Below are 20,392 nucleotides of genomic sequence, written 5' to 3'. Positions count from 1 at the left end.
TAGCCTCCTAAATTAAAAGCAGAATCTGTCAAAATGTTTTTCATATAAAAAATACTGGCAATGGGTACATTTTATGATGTGTAGTATGTAGAGTTTTGGAAGGAGGTGGGGATAAAAACTGTTTGTGTAAAATATCAAGGGCTAAATCAAGATTTGATGAAGGAGGTTGTACAAAAAAAGTAAGTTTGAATTTGCTAAGTATGACAAAGGTGGAAATTACCATTTCAAACTACAGTTCTTTTGCAATGGCAGGTACAATGCAAATTATTGAATACATGTATAACAGCAAAATGTCAGAATAGCATACAGAAGAAATTTGTGTGTCAAACACATATATAACTTGATATTAATCATGAATCAGTTGTGATAAGGTGATTAACAAAACATTACTTGTATGATTTCATCCCTTTAGTTATACCTCCTTTTTACAATGCTTGTTGAAGTCCCTTTGATTGCCGATTTCAAAAGGGCATATTGTGATTTTTGTTTATTACACGTAATTCATGCCCTTTTAGAGGCAATGATTTCTAAACATTTTGAATAAGCACATAAAACTGTATTCATGATAGATCTAAATATACTGATGTACACATGTAATTTTATTTGTAGAAAATTTACCCTTGTTTTTTATTTCAATTCAAGCTATATCATGAAAAATAACTTCAATATTGGGTTTTTCTTGTTTGCTAAAAATATTAAGAAATTGATCGTGCATTGAATTCACTAGGCCTATTGTAGTTTCATTTATAAGAGAATAGTTCAATTTGCCTAATGCAGTACTGTGTAGTGTGTATACATGTTTCGTATATTGCAAAACGGTGAACATTGTACAGTCAAGATACACATGATGAACAGATTGGCAAGAATTCTGCGTGAAGAATTTATGATCCAAAATAATGAATAAAACAGACGAGAGTGCTAGAATAATTTGGCACATCGAGCTTGGGTCATAATCAGTGTGAAAATGTTAAGGTTTCAAAATTGGCAGTATTTCAAGCTGTGCTTGGGACAAATAGAGCCATATATGGAATGAAGAATGCTAAATTAGTGTGTGATTTATTTTGCAGCCATGAAATGATATAGTTTTTGTAATATACTCACTGAACAAGCTGCAACAAGGACCAGACCCCCCCCCCCCCCTCTGAATAATTAGTTTCAATCCATTCCAAACATTGGATAGCAGTGATATAGCATTAGATAGTTGGGGATGTTAGCATTTGCTAGTGCTACCAACCATTAGATTTGCAATCAAAATACTGCATTATGATTTTTTTTTTGGGGGGGAGGGGGGTAATTATATTTCATTGAGAAAAATCAGCACCATACATCTCTATTTTTCAACATATACGTAGGTAACTGGAATAAAGCACTTTCAGATAGCTTCAAGTTTAAGTAACAAAAAAGATTTTATTTTGAAATCACAACATTAATGTCTTTAATCATTTTAAAACCAAAATGCACATTGTATCATACAATACAGCTTCTTGGGAGAAAATACAGTTTTAGGGATAAAAAATACAATTTTTTATTTGCAGAGGTTGGTAGGTCTACTTTTTTCTTTTTTTATTGTATAAAGGGGATAAAGAATGGTTGATTGAAAGATACAAATAAAAAATCTAAATGAATAAAAAGATGAATATTAATAGATAAATGAATAAATAAAATTTTAAAGAATGAATTCATTAATGAATAAATCAATTAATAAGGAAATAACTAAGTGAATAAATAGATAAATATCAAAATGATAGAAAACTTGGAAAATATACTAAAGAAATCAAATCAATACTGTATGAATGAGAAAATGGAAAGAGAAATCAAATTATGAATGAATTATATTGATCAATCTTTTAATAGAAATGTAGAAAAGGTTGCCTGTAATAATAAAGAGCCTCAACCTTGATTCTGTTTTCTTTTTAAAACATGTATCAGTTTCTATTTTTCATGTTTATTCTGCCCCAACCCTATAATAACCCTACATACATGTATGTTCTTCCTGAGTAGTTCATTTGGAATGCTATAATTGAAGCCAATCCTTTTTTTTGTTCCCTTGAAATTGAATGGTTATGATTTGCAATATAATTTCATTAACTTTTGGTATTACTATAATACCTGCTTTGAGATGTTCGATGAAGGTGGTAGGTGATTAATACAGTATGTAGAAGGCTTTCTACAGGTTTTATTAAAGTTTCTATGATCAATATTGATTATATTGGACTATTGCAAATACATTCCAATTTAACGAAATGCTATTTTGCTTCTTTTTGAAAGCTGCAGCCTCTCTCATAAAGACAGTAAAGACTCTTTACACATGACAAATCTGTAGATCTAATAAGCCAGTTCGTAGTTCCTTTCTGCGCATGATCAAAAGATTCTACGCATGATCAGAGGAAGGTCATTAGTACTAAAGTGACATGGTGGTTTAAAATCTAATGAGATAAGCACCAACTTTGATGTCTTGATTATTCATATATTCTTTTGAATTAGGGTTTTCATTTGCATTCACAAAAAACAACAATGCGTCCACGAACGACTGGTATTTCACAGTTTGCCAAGTACATTGTGCAACATGCTATGATATGCATTCAGAGTAGGAATGCAACAAATAACTTCATAAAGTGTTCATTGGTGTGCTATTCTAGTCACCTGGTCTATTCAATTTCTTCATCCTGCTATGTAAGGCAAGCTTACGTAATATCTTGCTTTGAAATCTGCCTATCATAATGAAAGAAATGAAAGGTCATTTGACCAAAATTGTCCATGAAGTAACTACGAACTGGTCTATTGTTGCACAGTATACATTTTGTTTGGGGGATGGGAGCCTAATTTTTATATTTTTTACATTTTTACTTTAATTTTTTTTTATAAGTATCTTGTACAATCTTAGATCACATCATTTACAAAAATGGTTTTATACTTCACAATGATGGCCTCCTGCGAAACCCCATCCTTCCCATTGACGCCATCAGAATAATTTCCCAGCAATTACTTTTATTAGGATTCTACATCACATATTAATTTCCTTGACAAATACTATCTTGAGGTATCATCATCGGAACCTTCCAGGAGAAGGGGGCGTCGACCTTCTGGAGTGTGGTGTGTAGGTTACCGGTCCAGGGTAACCCGGTGGTATGCTGGAAGTTCTGTCACACCCTTCATAAAGTACTGCGAGAGGGCCATGAAGAGGTAAGCATCAAGACCAATTTTTATAAGAACTAGAAAATGATTGAATTAGTGTTTGTTTGTTTTTTTACTACATGCACATAGTCAAGTAGTTGAAAAACAGGTAATGAAAAAGCTGTTCATGCAAGTGTTTTAGTCACAAGTAAATAATCAAAATCTACAAAGCTAGGTCATACTGTTTCCTTAAAAAATGGACAGTTTTTAGTGCATACATATGTGAAACCACAGTAATAAGACCCACGTTATCGTCAATTTGCCCTGTGTGTGTCAGAAGTGATGTTCAATTTGCCTACATGTATGTCAGAAATAAACAATGAAATTGTCCGGTGGTCATAAGGGAATCATCAGATATATACAGTATGTTAAGGTGGACAACATTCAGTCACTTTTTGGATCACTATTTTTTGTTCAGTAGATATTTTAGGATATGGTCAGTTGGTTTTACCAATAAACTACATGTCAGAATGATGAGGCTTGTAAGGAAGCAACCAGTGGCTTTAATTCTTTCACAAAGGGGATGATAAAACAAAATTAAAATTTTTTTATAAAGGATGTCCTTTTTGCCCCAACACTTCGTGTTTAGAGTCCGATTTGCGCGAGGTGTAGACGGTGGGGTCGTACTAAACCAAATAAGGTAAAGCCGACGACCGAAGGAGCCGTAACAATAAAACATTCCTGTACTTGTTTAGGGGTTCATTTCAGGAAATATTTGCCAAGAGTATCGTTTTGTTTCGAATACTTGTTAAGGGAAGGGTTTCACACGCCAATACTTGTTAAGGGGTGCATTTTCAGAATATGAAAATTACGTGTTTAGGGTGCTTATCAAGACCCCATGGTCACGCATGGTATCCACTTGTGAATGGAAGTGGTCCCCCTGGGGGCACCCCCTATCAAAAATTCATATTTGAGTGCCACCCCCCCCCCCCGGGTATTACCATGTCAACTTGGTTTTGAAGTTTGAACCTCCTTTTAATTTCTGCTTATTGATTGAACTCATCTTGGATTATATATACTTATCTTGTTTTTATGAGGGGCGGTAGCTGGCTAGTTGCTCTCCTGAAGTATACATGTCCCTACATGAACTATTGTGAAGAAAACAATCAGCAACTGAAAATAACTTTATGAGACCTGTTTCAGAGGCTACCCATGTCCCTGATGTTGTAATTTACGTATTAAGCAGGGGAAAGTGATATAAGCAAGAGGCTCATTCCTTCATGACATATAAAATGCCACTCGTGTAATTATTTTTCAATGAGAGGGGGCCAGTGCAATATGTAGGGTCTAGTATAGTATACATGTACATTGTAGGATCAATCCCTCCATTCATTTTCATGCAATTATATAATTGGTTAGTCGCATTATATAAAAAATGGTTTAGCCATAAATTGATCTTTTTTTCTGCAAATCAATTTTGGTGCTTACATGTATGTACCCAGCCGAAAATAAATACTTTTTTTTATTGTTTAAACTTAAAATTTAAGCCATGGGAGTGAACACGTACATGTGTATAATTTACATGTACATTCAGAAGCAGTCATTCTTTTTACTTTGTCTTTAAAGATTCAACCTATCATCATGATTATGACACGTGTACAATTACACTCAAGAAATAAGATGCAATGTAGATATATGTGTACATATATATATATTGAGTTTTAAGAACTGAAAGTTTTATTATTAAAAGAAGGCAGATTTGTAATTTTGAAAACTTATCTGAACATGACACTTTTAATACATTTTTTCATTCGATATCTTTATTCATGTACATGTAAATCTGAAGATAAGATCTTTTTATTGCACAAACAATAATCTTAAAAGTGAAACCTGCTTTGAAATGCCTCTTGAAAACTTCAATTCATTTTCCCCTTATATTCTGAGGAAATGATATGGTTTGTCATCATCTGCATTGAGACAAATTGATGGCGTGTTTACATAACTTCTTGCATTTCATGCAGTTATTTCCTTCTATCGCTATATTAAATTTGAAAGCAAAACTATGAATTATATTCTCAGGCACATGTATAGATGAAAATAAATTGTTGGTGTTACACGTAAATGCAATATGTTTTTAACCTTTTCATATGTTTCACCTTATACAGCATATCAGTGACTTTTCCTTTCCATATAATGTAGTAGATCTACATGTACCTCAAAAATGTTCATGAAACTGGCTTGTGTGCAAAATAAAAAAATAAATTCCAGAAAATAGGAGAGATACATGTTTATTAAAGGTATTAGATAAAGTGTCATCTTGAGGTTATCTACTGCTACACACACATTAGCCTTCCTTTATGGGAAGTGACTAGAACTTTAAATCAAGAATATTTTACAATTATATTCTCTTGTTTTATATGTACATGTGTAGTATTATCCAATGTCATGTTTGGGCTGATAACAGATTACCGTATACATTTTCATGAATTACAAATAGATTATATAGTTTACTTTTCAAAGTTTTGATTAAAAGCAAGAGTGTTAATAGTATTATGCATGTGATATATACATGTAGGCCTACATGAAATTTTTTCAGGTAGCCCCATTACAGTTTTATACTGCGACTACATTGTACATGTTCTACATGTTTGCATACAGTGCTATCGCGAATACACTGTAGGACCTACATGTTTCAAAATAACTTTAAAATTTCCAATTTTAAGTTCACATGAATTCCTTCCTCTTGATTCATGACCTCGTCACCGTCAGTGGTTCTGTGTGAGCACAAAATTCAGTATGTACAGTAGTCCTTTGCTTCTGACCAGTCAGTCAGGGAGCTAGTGAGAGTGGAAATTCCCAGTGCCCAATCGTATTGTATTTGTACTGTACACGAGAGTATGACTCATTCAACCTGCTCAGCAGTACACAATCATTGACAGGTAGATACTGTACAGATTGGCGAGTGAATGTAGTTTGATTTTACTATAACACCCTTTTACATTAGTGTAAGACAGACTTTTGCACTGTTCTCATTACAGTCCTACATTGTAAACATGTATGTAGTTTAACATGTATTTATATAAATGGGAAGCGATCATGTAAGCAATCTTACAAATCAGTTTGGATAGCCACCTCGTGATGTGGTTTTCAAGACCTATTTGCCTCCTTTAAGTAACCAGTGTAAGCGGGAATGAGGACACGAACATTCTTTGGGAAGCAATCTTTCACACATGTTTGGTGCGCTACTCCACACACTTTGTAGAATGTCTACACTGTACAAATTTTGCACATCACGAGGTGACTTGTCACCCCGCTTAGAGTGTGGACGTAGCAACAACACCACTTTACTTGGAATGGTTTTGAAAACCACTTTCAGGTGATCAGATGGGAACGCTAGCAAAGCGATCTTCGAAACTGGCTTCCTGAACCAGTTTCCCCTATAAACTAGTTTTTGAAAGACTTGTATACTGAGAAAAGTCCACTTCATGTTGACATCCATTGGTTAACAGTTTACCTTGCACAAGCTCTTCCTGACAGCAATAGTCTGGTCAAGTTTGCCCATGCTTCAGATCTAGAATTTTGGAGTACTATGTACATGTTTTGAAGTGTCAAATCAAAGGAAGTCTTTGCATTGGTAATATTACCTCAGAGAGAAGAGGTCAGAGGTCAATTGGGGCCAGAGGAATTCCCTGTGTGCTGCCACTTCTACACTAGTCTGCAGGATTAGACCCTGATTGAAACTTTGATCAACAAGTGGGTCTTCACACAAGACTAGCACATATGTTGCTGCTTCAATTTCCTGAGCAAGAGAGCAGAGCTACCAAGTCTCACGCATTATGCGTGAGACTCAAGCATTTTGGACTCGTGTTCATCCCCTCAAATCTCTGTCTCACGCAAATATCACAGCCTATCCCCATACACATTGTACACAATGACTGTGATCTCACTCAGATTCACAGAAAATCTCACGCATTGCTGGTCTTTGAACTTGGCATCTCTGAGAGAGCCTTCAGTACACAAGTCATTGTAGGCTGAGTATTCAGACCACTTAAACTCAAGTGAAGGGTTTGCACAGCAGACTTCTTCAACACTTCATGGACACATCAAAGTGCATTGACCTACTTTTCTGTCTGGCAAGTTATGGCAGGGCTCCACACTAACCCTTTTTTCTACTGGTCCAACCTGTTCATGTCAGACCAGTAGATACCCAATTTTTCAATTTTTACTGGTCCAAACCTAAATTTACTGGCCCCAAAATAAAGAAAACCATAAAAAAGACCATAACACCGTACAAAAATGTTTATTTTGCTGTCATTTATTGTTTTTATTGCCCCTAAAAAAACAACAACATACAAACAGTAGCCTGCACATACAACATACATGTAATTAATGGGAGTCATTTTTATAATTTACAAAAGACAAGAAAATATATGTATCAGCTTGATACAATTGTTACTGGTCTGGGATAGTTGGACCAGTGCTAGTGTCATGCCCTGCATTATGGCCAAGGATATGTTTCCAATGCCCAAATAAAGCACTCTTGCTGGACTGGAGTTACAGCATATAATTTTGTATCTAGGCCTTAGATATCAAGAGCTTACTGTATATTGTTTTTTTTTATTGGTGTTGAAATATGTCTGTGGAAATGAATTAAACAAAAAAAAGGGATGCCAAATTTCAGATGAAAGTAGCTTCCCCTACTGAAAACACCTTTTTGATAAAATATAAATAGGCCCATTAGATTAAATCATTTTTTTTAATAAAATTTTTATCATCATGAAAGTGGCCATCATACTTAGTACTACTATACATATACATGTAATCATTCCCCTTTGTGGACTGGTTTTGGCTATGATTTTTGTTATCATTTTTTTCTTTTTCTTTGTTTGGGGGAATTCACATTAATCTAGAATAATATAACATTGTATTGGTCCCAGAGTATAGGCCAACACGTACACTAACTATTTCTCTGATTAGCTAGCCTATAAACAATGAATGTGTAGGAAAAGCCATGAACATCCCACATAAAGTACATGTACTTCATTCAAAATCATGCTCTTGTATGGGACTTAACTGACTTGCCTGCACTTAAAGGGGAAGTTCACCCTGACAAAAAGTTTATTGTAAAAATAGCAGAAAAAATAATAAAAAAATATTGCCGAAGGTTTGAGAAAATTCATCAAATAATTAAAAAGTTATTAGAATTTCAATTATTTGATTTGTGACGTCATATATGCGAGCAGCATTCCTACATAGCAAATGGTAAAAAATCAATGAAATGTCATTTCTCAGAAAATTGAAAATGGTTTTCACTGTAACTTTTGTATATCAATAGACAAATCATTTCACACCCGATCATGAAAAGAAAATTAAATCATCAGGAACCATACAAAATTTGAAATTCATACTTTTTATATTACATAACACATGGGGCAGCTGCTCGTTTATGACGTCACAAATCCCAAATTTTGACCTCTAATAACTTTCTTACACTTTAACAGATTTTCCTCAAACCTTCACCAATATTTTTTACTATTTTTTCTGCTATTTTTACAATAAACTTTTTGTCAGGGTGAACTTCCCCTTTAATAACCTTGTTTCACAAGTTTAGCAAAAATCTGTACATGTAAAATGTATGTGTTGCTGTGGGAATACTCTCAGTGGGGTCACGTGTTTCGTGCTAAATTTGAAGCATTCTACACACAGTGTATATTGAGTAGTGCTCCCAATATGCACACACTCTATGGGCGAAGATCATTTCCCGGGGATTGGTTGTGTTCTCATCTTTGCTGAAACCAGTAAAAACCATGCAAAACAATCTTGAAAACCATGGTTTGGGAGACCAAGACCGCTTTGAGCATCCCCCATTTACTGGTTTCCACTATAGCAAACTACAAGGACTGTGTCTGTAGTCCAACATTCTATTCAAAGCATGCCCTTGTCTAAACCATGTCTAAACGCATACTGTAGCACAGTTCCGGTTGCCTGTCATTACACTATACCCAATTATGTCTACTCTGGCTACTAATTGCATCCACACATGTACCATTTTACTGATGAGTGACTTTAAGACACCAAGTTCATTGATCTTATGATGACCTCTTATCACAAATGAAATGTTAAAAACTACCCTTGGCTGGGTCTTTGTGAAAAGTTTTATGTAATTAAACAGACATTTTAAGTCACAGATACGTGTACATGTACTGTTTACCATGTTGTCTTCTGTATTAATGTGTCGAAGGCAATCTGTTTCAATACATTGAAGAAAATTTTGAGAAAAAAAGAAAATAGAAAAGAATACAAATCAGAGGGAAATTCAAAAACTTTTGTCTTACAATACTATTTGATGAAAAAGTACACAGAATGTATTAAACAATTATTTACATAAAATAAAATACAGTATTGATTTAGGGGTTACATGCTTACAAGTCTAAATGAATGTGAATAGAGATACATTGCCCGATACATAAAATTGTAACCAGTACAAAAAAATTTACCAATATTCATGTACCTTTGTTATTATTTACAGGCTCAGAAGCAGCTAAGACAACACACAGATCATTTGAAAGATCTTGGAACAATGTGGGTGAGTTTGAAATTCATTTGTAAAATCAATTTTACATTTGTTTTCTTTATTAAGGCATTTTCATTATTGTGGGCTATGTATGAAGAGACTATACATATGGAAAGAGAAAACAGTCATATATTATATATCATGTGCTTTTTCCTCGTTTGATCTTGAAATTTGCAATGTTGAGAGACAGGTAGAACAGTAAAATCAAGAGATCTGCGTCTTTGGTAATAAACCCTTTCGTGTTCAAAGATTTGAATTAAAATCCCACTTTTTCCCCATGGGTCAAAACCCATTTGAATGTCATCAAATTTCTAATTAGGACAGAAATTTATACCAAAGACGGAGAAAGCATTCATTCTGGACCCCATACTCCTAATAAACATTTGTTAATTTCCTATAGAATGTACAAATTGTATTCTTTGCAAGTTATTAATTATTATTATTATCAATAATTACAAGTTATTAATGCATTCAGTTCATGTTGCAGAGAAGATTATTTTGTTTTCGTCATTTTGTGTCAATATCTACTGTTAAAAGGAAACGACAATTTCCCCAATCTCAGTTGAAAAAACTCGGAGATCATGAAAATTTACAGCATAATTATTATGAGTTAATTTATGAAAATTTATTTCACTCTTGCATTTGTCCATTTTAAAAGCAATTCACTTTTAGTGAGACTTTGTTGACAGACTTTTAAAGAGCTTGAATTCCATGAATTTCTGCAAATCTTCTACTCATTAAATCAATCAGTCGTTTACAATGGGATCTTGTTATCAGAGATTAGCATGGATTTGATGAAAGCTTTCCCATGTGTTCTTGCGTGTACTCTTATCATATGGTTCTCTAATTAAACAGCTCACAGTTAATTAGCTTTATCTGCACAATTTATCCCTAATTATAACAATTATTTGTGAAATTGCCTGAATTAAAGAGACTAAAAGACTTAAATTGTTTTCTAACTAGATATGAAAGAGTCTTTTCATTTTACAGTGTATGATGTATTATACACATACATGGATATTTTTGAGGAATGATAATATAAATGTTGTTCTGCTCAGATATACATGTGCATGTATGTCAAATGCACAGAATTGTGACCAAGACATTTCCATGATAGATACTGTACATGTACAGTAGGCCTACTGATTTGAAATGGCCTACATTATCTGCATTCATCACATATCCTGAGGACACATTCACCCTTGATTGCTCAATATATGCAAATCTACTGTATAGCAATGCAAATATATTTGTGAATTTAATGATCTGTTGTTTTTAAACAATACATTAAAAATCACCTATGAGGCTTTGGGTTTGGTCAAAGTCAAACATTGTTTATTTACTTTGTGTGTTTTCTTTCTTTTCAGCATCATTTCCATGATGGTTATGGTAAGCTAAATGCTGCTTACTGCACTCTCCTCAATACCAAATTGGAATTCCATAGAAAGGTGGGTGTGTAAATAGATAGGCTTACCTCCAGTCAGCTTGATAATTCTGTTATTTTCAAACAACAAATGTTTTTGCATGAAGCTTTGAGATTGTTTCAAGAATATCAGATAGAAGTTTTGTGCTCCCAAGTTTTTTGAAGGAATTTCTAAATGTTATAATGATTTCATAAATATCTAGCCCCCAAGTGCTTTGTTTAGAGTGGAGCTAAAATTTTGGTTTGCATTCAGAAATAGATCTATGTAGTATCTTTGTATTCATGTTATGATATGATTTTCATTACAAAAAAAAACATAGCCCCATTTAACGTTCCCTCTCTATTCTTGATGAAAGTGTGTGCTTTATTCATTTTAATCCTGGGTTGTTGATAAATTATTCCTTATTCCATACTAATGAGAACTTTACTTTTGTGGGGACAATATAATTTGTCCTTGAGAAAAGGCTATGAAACTGTCATGTTGTGATCTGTGTGTTGAATAAACACCCAGCTGGCAGTGATGTGTGTAAATGACAATAGTGAATTTGTAGGATAAATGAATTTGAATAATGGAGTTGAAAGTCTACTGAGGTCAAGTACTGGAGTATCCATAGAAAAGTAGACTATTCATTTCTTTATTGTTATATTCAGCAGTTAAATGTATTGGCATTGAGTGCAGTTCCAATCCCTTATGATGATATTTCCTTTCAATTCAATTCAAATATTTATTTTCTTCCATTTCATTATATTTTTTCGTAAACATTAATTTGTACAAAAATCAATTTGTTATGAAGAATACAAATATGTACATCTTTATTTCATAATACCTTTTGACTATATTATACCATAACATAATCTGTTTCCATTCATAACATACACAATAATGGTGAAATATAATGTTACTCTAATTGTATTATTGTGGTGAAAGAAAGAAGAGAGAAAACAAATGTATTACCAAGTTTGATATTTTATCAGCAATGAATAGGTAAAAAGAAATACACTTGCCACCCTAGTCTATATGCAGGCCAAATATACAGCATAGGACATTTATTAGATAGTGCTGTGCTCAATAGCTATCAATGTATTAAAAAGCTAGATATGGATATGATTTTTTTTATCCACCTTTTCACTTTTTGTATTTGTCTGTGTTTAGAATCCTTCCATGCCAGGCAATCTCGTACTTCAAGAGCCAGAGAAAGATATTGAAAAAATGTGTGAAAATGACATCAATAATTAGTAAGTGGAGTTTGGTTTGGAGGATAGGTACTCCTAAATTTATTTTTAATTGAGGTGTTTTTCAGAGATGCAACAACATGCATGGTACTACAGTGTACATTGGGGAAAATAATGCCATGTCACTTGCGGGCTGGGGCTGGGCAAGATTGCATTTCATATAATGTGTTAATAGTATTTGAATGTTATTTCTTTCCTTTCAATTGTATTAGAATTTGAGAATTCCAATACAGGAAACTAATAATAATATTTGATGTAGTACATGTAATAGAGAATTTTTAGAATGTATTGCAATCTCAAGCTGGTTTTAATATACCAAATCTTACTTTATTACATACTACATGTATACGTGTTGATGTCTCAACTATCAACTTTTAATAGTTTCAAATGTAGATAATTTGAAATGTATACAATCTCTGAATTCATATAAATCATATTTTATGTAAACGTTCCATTGTCTTTAGACGGAAGCTTTACACCAACATTATATTGAATCTAATATAATAAAATTTTATTCAATTCAATATGTATAAGAATACATGTACTAAAAAACCCCCAGAAAATTCCCAAAGTTGCAATGATAATTAAGTCTTTGCTTTCACTACTTTCAAAGAGAGATTGATATTCATATGTGGACTTGTCAATTGCTCAGTTTTGGTATGAAATGAGTAATGAAATATATTTATTTTTAGAAATATTTCAGTTTGAATTTGAATCTCTTTTCCTCTTTCACAGCTTCCAGATGTCTGTTGAAATCTTTGATTATTTAGAATCCCTCATCACACTGCAAGCAGCAGGTAAGCTGTTTAAACAGAGATCAATTTTTCATATACTAATTTCTTAAACTATGAAAATGCATTACTATTATTAAAGTAATGAGTAGACATTTGATAGGAACAATAACTGGTTTTGTTTAAAAAATAGCAACAACAACAAAAATGGCAAAAGTGTAATCATTGTTCCAATTCAAACTATTCAAATTATCTCTATAGTCTGTAGTGGGCCATGCTTAATCTGTTCATTTGCCTTTGAAATGCCTTGAATGATTTCATCATGATTTATTTGAATTTGGTAGGAAGTTTCATTATTTATACTGTATTTTACTGATCATTTATTTATGGATTTGTTTCTGACAGTTTTCCGATCATTTGACATGTCCAGAGCAATGTCCGGTACTCCCTCTGGTCAGTGCCGACTTTCACCCCTCATTCCTGTGATCTTAGATTCTGGTCAGCTCTATGACTTCAGCGTCAGATTACTATATAAACTACATGCTTGTAAGTAGAATTCACTAGTAAATGGAAGTCATTATATGCTTGTACATGTAATTACTATTAGTAGAAGCTGTAGGATAATTGGCATAAAACTGATTAAAGCTTGTGTCATATGGTCTAACTTTAATGAAAACATCCATGGCAAATATTATTTGATATTTCACATGGTGGACTTTTCATAAAGCTGTTTGTAAGTTAGAACTAAACACCAAAGTTAATCTGGTGTGTATCATTTACCAGAAGAAAGGATCACCAGTCATTCATAAAGTTACTGATAAGTTACAAACAGCTTTATGTAACACCCAACCTGGTGACTTTTTTTACAAAAATGTTCCAAATTTCATAAATCAAATGTCTCAGTCTTATCAATGATCTGATGATGGTGAGTTTCCCTGCATTTAATGTGCATAAGGATTGTTCATATATTTACAGGAACAGAATCTAATTGGTTCTTCACCCCAGTGACTTTGTATGGAACCAATGTACAATGTTGGTATTTTATATATGTATTTAAGCTATTTCTGAATGGCACCAATGTACAGTGTTTGTATTTTATATATTTAAGCTATTTCCTGAACCAACATTGACAAATGAATGTTGCCTGTGTTTGTAATTTACGACCTAACACCAATAGTCATCTTTTATTTAGCTGACAAACTACATGTCCAAAAGAACCCATATCTTTGAAAATAAAAACTTTTCGCAATTATCACAAAATCAGTTTAACAGAGTGGCTATCAAATTTATAAATGCATGAATGAATATGTGTCAATGGTTCTGATAGAAATGAGTACTGGTAATCATTTACACCATGACTACAAAAAGCAGGGAATCCTGTCATAAAAGCTCTTCTTTCTGAGTTATTGATCATGAATAGCCACATACCCACTTGTGCTTGTCAGTTTTAGCACATTAATTCATTTCGATTTCAAAATATTGTTTTCACATTGGCATTCTTCAATTATTTCAGATTCTATTGTGACTTTTCAATTTTGCTATACCCTAATGAGACTGGTACATTCAGCACACAAATGAATGGATTTGAGGCAAAACAATTCAAATAAAGGAAGTACAACCTGCGAAGTGTACAGCATGAAAAGTATTGTGTATTACATATTAATAACCAGAATTTATGTTATCATATGTAGGCTTGCCATCAGACACACTTGAAGGTCATAGATCACGTTTCCTGAAGCAATTTCATGCCTTGAAGGAGTTCTACACCAAATGCAGTAGCATCATTTACTTCAGAAGACTTATCCAAGTTCCCACATTACCTGCAGTGAGTAATTCATCTCTAAATTTACATCCCCTTAACTGTATCATAAGACAACTTTGTATTAAAGAGGATAATATTTGGTGACGGACATACTGATAGGGCGTCGTGGTCTAGTGGTTTTGTAGGGGGTGTAGCGATTAAGACTCTTGTCTAAATCTGAAGGACGTGGGTTCGATTCCAAACCATGGCATGTTTTCCTTCAGCAAGAAATTTGCCCACACTGTACCATACTCAATTCAGGTGAGGTAGATGGGTACCAGCAGGAAGTAATTCCTCAAAAGGCTGTTCGCACCGGAATAGGTAGACAAGCTTAGTCGGGATAATATAGGAGCTCCTTGAGCTCCTAGCAAGGTGGATACGTGCGCTACACAAATCCTATATTATTATTCAAGCAAGATGGGTATTTTGTCATTGATCATTTCTTAGGTTAACTTATAAATCTTAGTTGCTGATGAAAATCAATGAAAGGCTTGATTGCCAACAGTCACAAGAAACAAGCCGCCATATGCAACAACTGCTACAAGCTGATGATTTGTAGAAAGCAAAGGTATTCTTGGAAATCATGAACAGGTTGTTTTATGGAGTACTCCCTTTCTCTGTATGTTAAATATTAGAGGTGTAAGAATACAGATATATGACATGTTGTATTTACCTCTTGTTTTTAATCTGTTTATTTCAGGATCCTCCAAACTTCTTTGTAGCAGCCATGAATCAGGACACATACATCAGCCCAGCTGTAATGCTTGCCATTAATGAATCAATGAATGATAGCAGTGGAAGAGATAGCCCTCCGGTAAGTTCACAGACGTTGCCCAGTAGTACGAAGCTTAACAATTGATTGTGTGATTGATTTTTCATTGATTGTACATTGTGATCGATGCAATTAAACTGTGTTTTCTGATCGATTATTGAGCTTTGTGTTACAGACCCCTGGGAAGAGGTCTACAATATATTAACACAGTAGATGATTTCAAGTCCATTGTCTAGTGTTAGTGTTGCCCCATCACTGTGATGAGATTTCAATACCATAATCACCTATTGTTCCTATGTTACTCAATGATGTGATTGATTGAAGTCAATATCTTCTTAAGGTTGATCTCAAATATACATTTATCTCTTCCCATTTCATTTAATTTTCAATCATTTTTCCGAAGTAATTTGTCAAGAAGTGAAGATTAACTTATATGATTTTATTTTACTTGGCCAAAAATGGGATTAGATATCTTGGTGAAGAATAAACAATCTTCAAACCATCTGGATATTGGATGAAGAAGAGTGCAAGTCATTCTAAGCCTAAAGCAAACATATATCACTTTAATATTTGGGAGAGATCCCCCCCTCCCCATTGTATTGTAGGTGTTAACAGGTGGAGTTGGAGATGACTTACCATAGACTGAATTTACATGAGTTAGTTGAACTGAGCTATTTTTAATCTGATTAGATCTAAGCTGGAATGCATTAGGTAGACAAAAGTGAAGTGAATAGAATAAATCCAAACATAGTATCCCTAAATTAGACCTCAAAATAGCCAATCTGGAATAAAATTATTGGAAATGGTTTTTCAACTGATTTGAGTAGGTATGGGTGTCAACATTTACCAAAAAAAAGTTAGGAGGAATACGGGTTGGGGAAAGTGGTTTTTTTCAAGGTCAAAGGTCAATGACCTTTTCATATATACCGTATAATGATATCTCTGAGATGGAAAGGCGCAGGTTGGTGATAATGGTGTCAAAATGCACAAATTTTTACCAGAATATCAAATAAAATAGAATTAAGTACCTACCATGCACATTCACCGATGAAATTCAAGGTCAAAGCCTTTCAAAGGTCAATGACCTTTTTTACATTATATACCATACTGTATAATGGTATCTCTGAGATGATAAGGAACAGGCTAGTGATCATGGTGTCAAAATGTACAGATTCTTACAAGAAGGTAAAATAGAATGAATGTGAGTACCTAGAATGGACATTCACCAATAAAATTCAAGGTCAAAGCTTTCAAAAGGTCAATGACCTTTTTACATTATATATATCATACTGTATAATGGTATCTCTGAGATGAAAAGGCACAGGTTGGTGATCATGGTGTCAAAATGCACAGATTCTGATCAGAAGATCAAATAAAATAAAATTAAGGACATAGAATGCATATTCACCCATAAAATTTAAGGCCAAAGGTCAATGACCTTTTATACATTATATACCATATTATATACTGGTATCTCGAAGATAAAACGGCGCAGGTTGGTGTTCTTGGTGTCAGAATACACAGATTCTTACAGGAAGATCAAATAAAATGAAATTAAGTATCGACAATGCACATTCACCCTTAAAATTCAAAGACAAAGGTCAATGTCCTTTTTGACATTAGATAATAATAATGGTATCTCACCGCAGGTTAGTGATCTTGGTGCCAAAATGCAAAGATTTGTACAAGAATCTTCTGGAAAATGGGTAGGATAGGTCTAACTCTCATGTCACAGCTAGCATCATCTGAGAGCATCAGAGGGATGATGATGAAGTGAAGGCCATCATTAGAGCTGCATGTATATCAACTTCAACAAAGATGAATTCCCGTATTATTATTAATTACCTCTCATTGCGAGCTGCCAGAATCTCTTGAGATGCTAATGTTGCAGGACAAAACTTCATACCTGCTCTCTGCCGTACGTCACCTATGATGCTATTTCTACTAAGTGTCAGTTTGTACAAGGATCATTATTTGGTCCAGAATAACTGAGTGTTATCATGCACAAATTAGGCATATGATATGATAATGAAATTCAAAAGGAGATAATAGCTTAAAAGTACACATCCATTGACCTAACAAAACTCCTACAGCACCACGTCTAGTTCTTGAGAATCAAGCTATGCAACATATCAGCAATAATATAGACCCTGGTCTGATATCCCTTGACAGAACGTTATTAGGCTTTCATTGAATGGGCCAGATCAAAGTCCTGAAAATGTCAGAAGGTTTTCAAAAGTTTAATTACTCTTTGCTGAAGTTGAGACACTTAACTTCATTTACTATGACAAAAGCTGCAGCTCTAATGATTGCCTTATTTTAATTCTTCATCATTGCCCCTGGCTATATGAAAATGTTCTTAGATGATGCATGCCATTAGGGTTAGGCCTATCCTTTCCATTTACAGATTAAGTTATAGTTTATAGTATTGATTGTAGCAATTGAGGTTAGTGACCTATTGCTACAGAAAAATTAGTACCTTGATTTAGATTTATAAAATGCATATGTAAATGCTCCTACTTTAGACAACTTCACCATTTTAGATTATATCATACATGATTTTTTTTACACTTTTGGCAATGCATTACTACAATATATATTAAAAAGTGCTATTTGATATCGATTTCACCTCGAACTTGTATTTTGACGTCATCATTGGTCAAGGAATCAACTATTAAATTTGTATTCATTTTCCATCAGGTCAGTCTTTTTCCCATCAGAATCACTATATACAATGAAGTTATCAAGTTATCGATATAGTTGATTGACTTCTAACCCTTAAATATATTTTCCATGGCCGCCATTATTTATCCTTATTTCAGAGTGAAATTATTAAACATCCAAGTTTTCATTACAAATAGGTATCTTTCTTTCTATAATTCACAAATAAAATGTGAATATAATAATTATGAATTACTATCTTTTTTGGGGGGGGGAATCATGCATGGATGTATAAATATTTATTAACTTTTGACCTTTTGGATATCAAAGGTGAAGGTTAAGACTTTATGATTATTTTGTGCCTTTTCATCTTCTTGCAAAAATTGCTTTTTGACACCAAATCACCAACCTGCGACTTTTCATCTCAGAGATACCATTATACCGTATATAATGTAAAAAGGTCATTGGCCTTTGAAAGGCTTTGACCTTGAATTTCATTGGTAAATGAGCATTGTAGGTACCTTATTTGATTTTATTTGATCTTCTTGTAAGAATCTGTGAATTTTTGACACCAAGATCACCAACCTGCGCCTTTTCATCTCAGAGATACCATTGTACCGTATATGGTATATAATGTAAAAGGGTCATTGACCTTTGAAAGGCTTTGGCCTTGAATTTCATTGGTGAATAAGCATTGTGGGTACTTGATTTGATCTTCGTGTAAAAATCTGTGCATTTTGACACCAAGTTCACCAACCTAGCTGTGCCTTTTCATCTCAGATATACCATTATACCGTATATGGTATATATTTTTAAAAAGGTCGATGACCTTTGAAAGGCTTTGACCTTGAATGTTTTTGGTTAATGTGCATTCTGGGGACTTAATTTTATTTTATTTGATCTTCCTGTAAGAACCTCTGCATTTTGACACCAAGATCACCAACCTGTGCCTTTTCATCTCAGAGATACCACTATACCGTATATGGTATATAGTGTAAAAAAGGTCATTGACCTTTGAAAGGCTTTGACCTTGAATTTCATCGGTGAATGAGCATTGTAGGTACTTGATTTGATTTTATTTGATCTTCTTTGTAAGAATCTGTGAATTTTGACACCATGATCACCAACTTGTAGTATTTTATCTGGGAGATACCATGATACAGTATATTTAAAAAGGTCATTGACCTTTGACCTTAAAAAAAGCACTTTCCCCAACCCGTATTCTTCCTAACTTTTTTTTGGTAAATGTTGACACCCATACCTACTCAAATCAGTCAAAAAACCATTTCCAATAATTTTATTCCAGATGGTTACTAATTATGGGATACTAACAAGTGTTTATTCTGATTTCTATCAATGTTGTTTTGGATTGAATAGAACTGAAGAGAAATTAAATGATCATAAGCTGAGATGATCTGATTGAATATGAATCAAAGTAGCTTAATCAAACCTAATTTGACAAAACTGAATTAAACTGGAGCATTGTGGCCCGGTGGATTAGTCTTCAGACTTTGAAACAGAGGTCGTGGGTTCGAATCCCAGCCATGGTGTAATTTCCTTCAGCAAGAAACTGATCCACAATGTGCTGCACTCAACCCAGGTGAGGTAAATGGGTACCGGTAGGAAGTAATTCCTTAAAAGCTGTGTGCGCTATGAACGCCTAGCTTAGCCGGGTAATATAGGAGCGCCTTGGAGCACCTAAGAAGGTGGATATATGCGCAATATAAATACCCTATATTATTATTATTAAACTCAACTGAATAAAACAATCTGAATAATCACAAATAAACTTGAATTGAACTGTGAAGTAAAATTGATAAATTTTGTTCATTTGATCTACCACCCAGCCTCCAAGTGAAGCATCAATTGAAGAGCCTGCTTTTGAAGAACCTGTTACACATAGTGCTATGTTAGTAGACCTCATGTCATCTCCACCCCCACAACAGAATGGACAGTTCCAACAACAACAAGTCCAACAGAGTGGTCCAGATGAAAGGTATTATATATAAAATACATTGAATATTTTTTTCATATACCCATAGTTTGTAGAAACCATGTGATCCATACAATCTATTTGGGGAAG

At 33.8% G+C, this 20,392-nt stretch overlaps 1 protein-coding gene across 3 annotated transcripts in view; it reads left to right on the top strand.

Moving 5' to 3' along the window:
- LOC121409248 (huntingtin-interacting protein 1-like) overlaps positions 1 to 20,392 on the top strand; it is a 51,025-nt gene that overhangs the window by 11,672 nt on the left and 18,961 nt on the right. For all 3 annotated transcript variants that reach the window (XM_041601120.1, XM_041601121.1, XM_041601122.1), the window contains exons 3-11: positions 3,041 to 3,183; positions 9,644 to 9,700; positions 11,056 to 11,136; positions 12,265 to 12,347; positions 13,080 to 13,141; positions 13,481 to 13,621; positions 14,767 to 14,900; positions 15,577 to 15,690; positions 20,157 to 20,305. In XM_041601120.1, the coding sequence (XP_041457054.1) occupies positions 3,041 to 3,183; positions 9,644 to 9,700; positions 11,056 to 11,136; positions 12,265 to 12,347; positions 13,080 to 13,141; positions 13,481 to 13,621; positions 14,767 to 14,900; positions 15,577 to 15,690; positions 20,157 to 20,305 (964 nt within the window). The remainder of the gene's footprint in view (positions 1 to 3,040; positions 3,184 to 9,643; positions 9,701 to 11,055; positions 11,137 to 12,264; positions 12,348 to 13,079; positions 13,142 to 13,480; positions 13,622 to 14,766; positions 14,901 to 15,576; positions 15,691 to 20,156; positions 20,306 to 20,392) is intronic.

The sequence above is a fragment of the Lytechinus variegatus genome, chromosome 2 (assembly GCF_018143015.1).
Source record: "Lytechinus variegatus isolate NC3 chromosome 2, Lvar_3.0, whole genome shotgun sequence".
Taxonomy (NCBI): domain Eukaryota; kingdom Metazoa; phylum Echinodermata; class Echinoidea; order Temnopleuroida; family Toxopneustidae; genus Lytechinus; species Lytechinus variegatus.
This window is presented reverse-complemented; position numbering and strand designations above follow the sequence as displayed.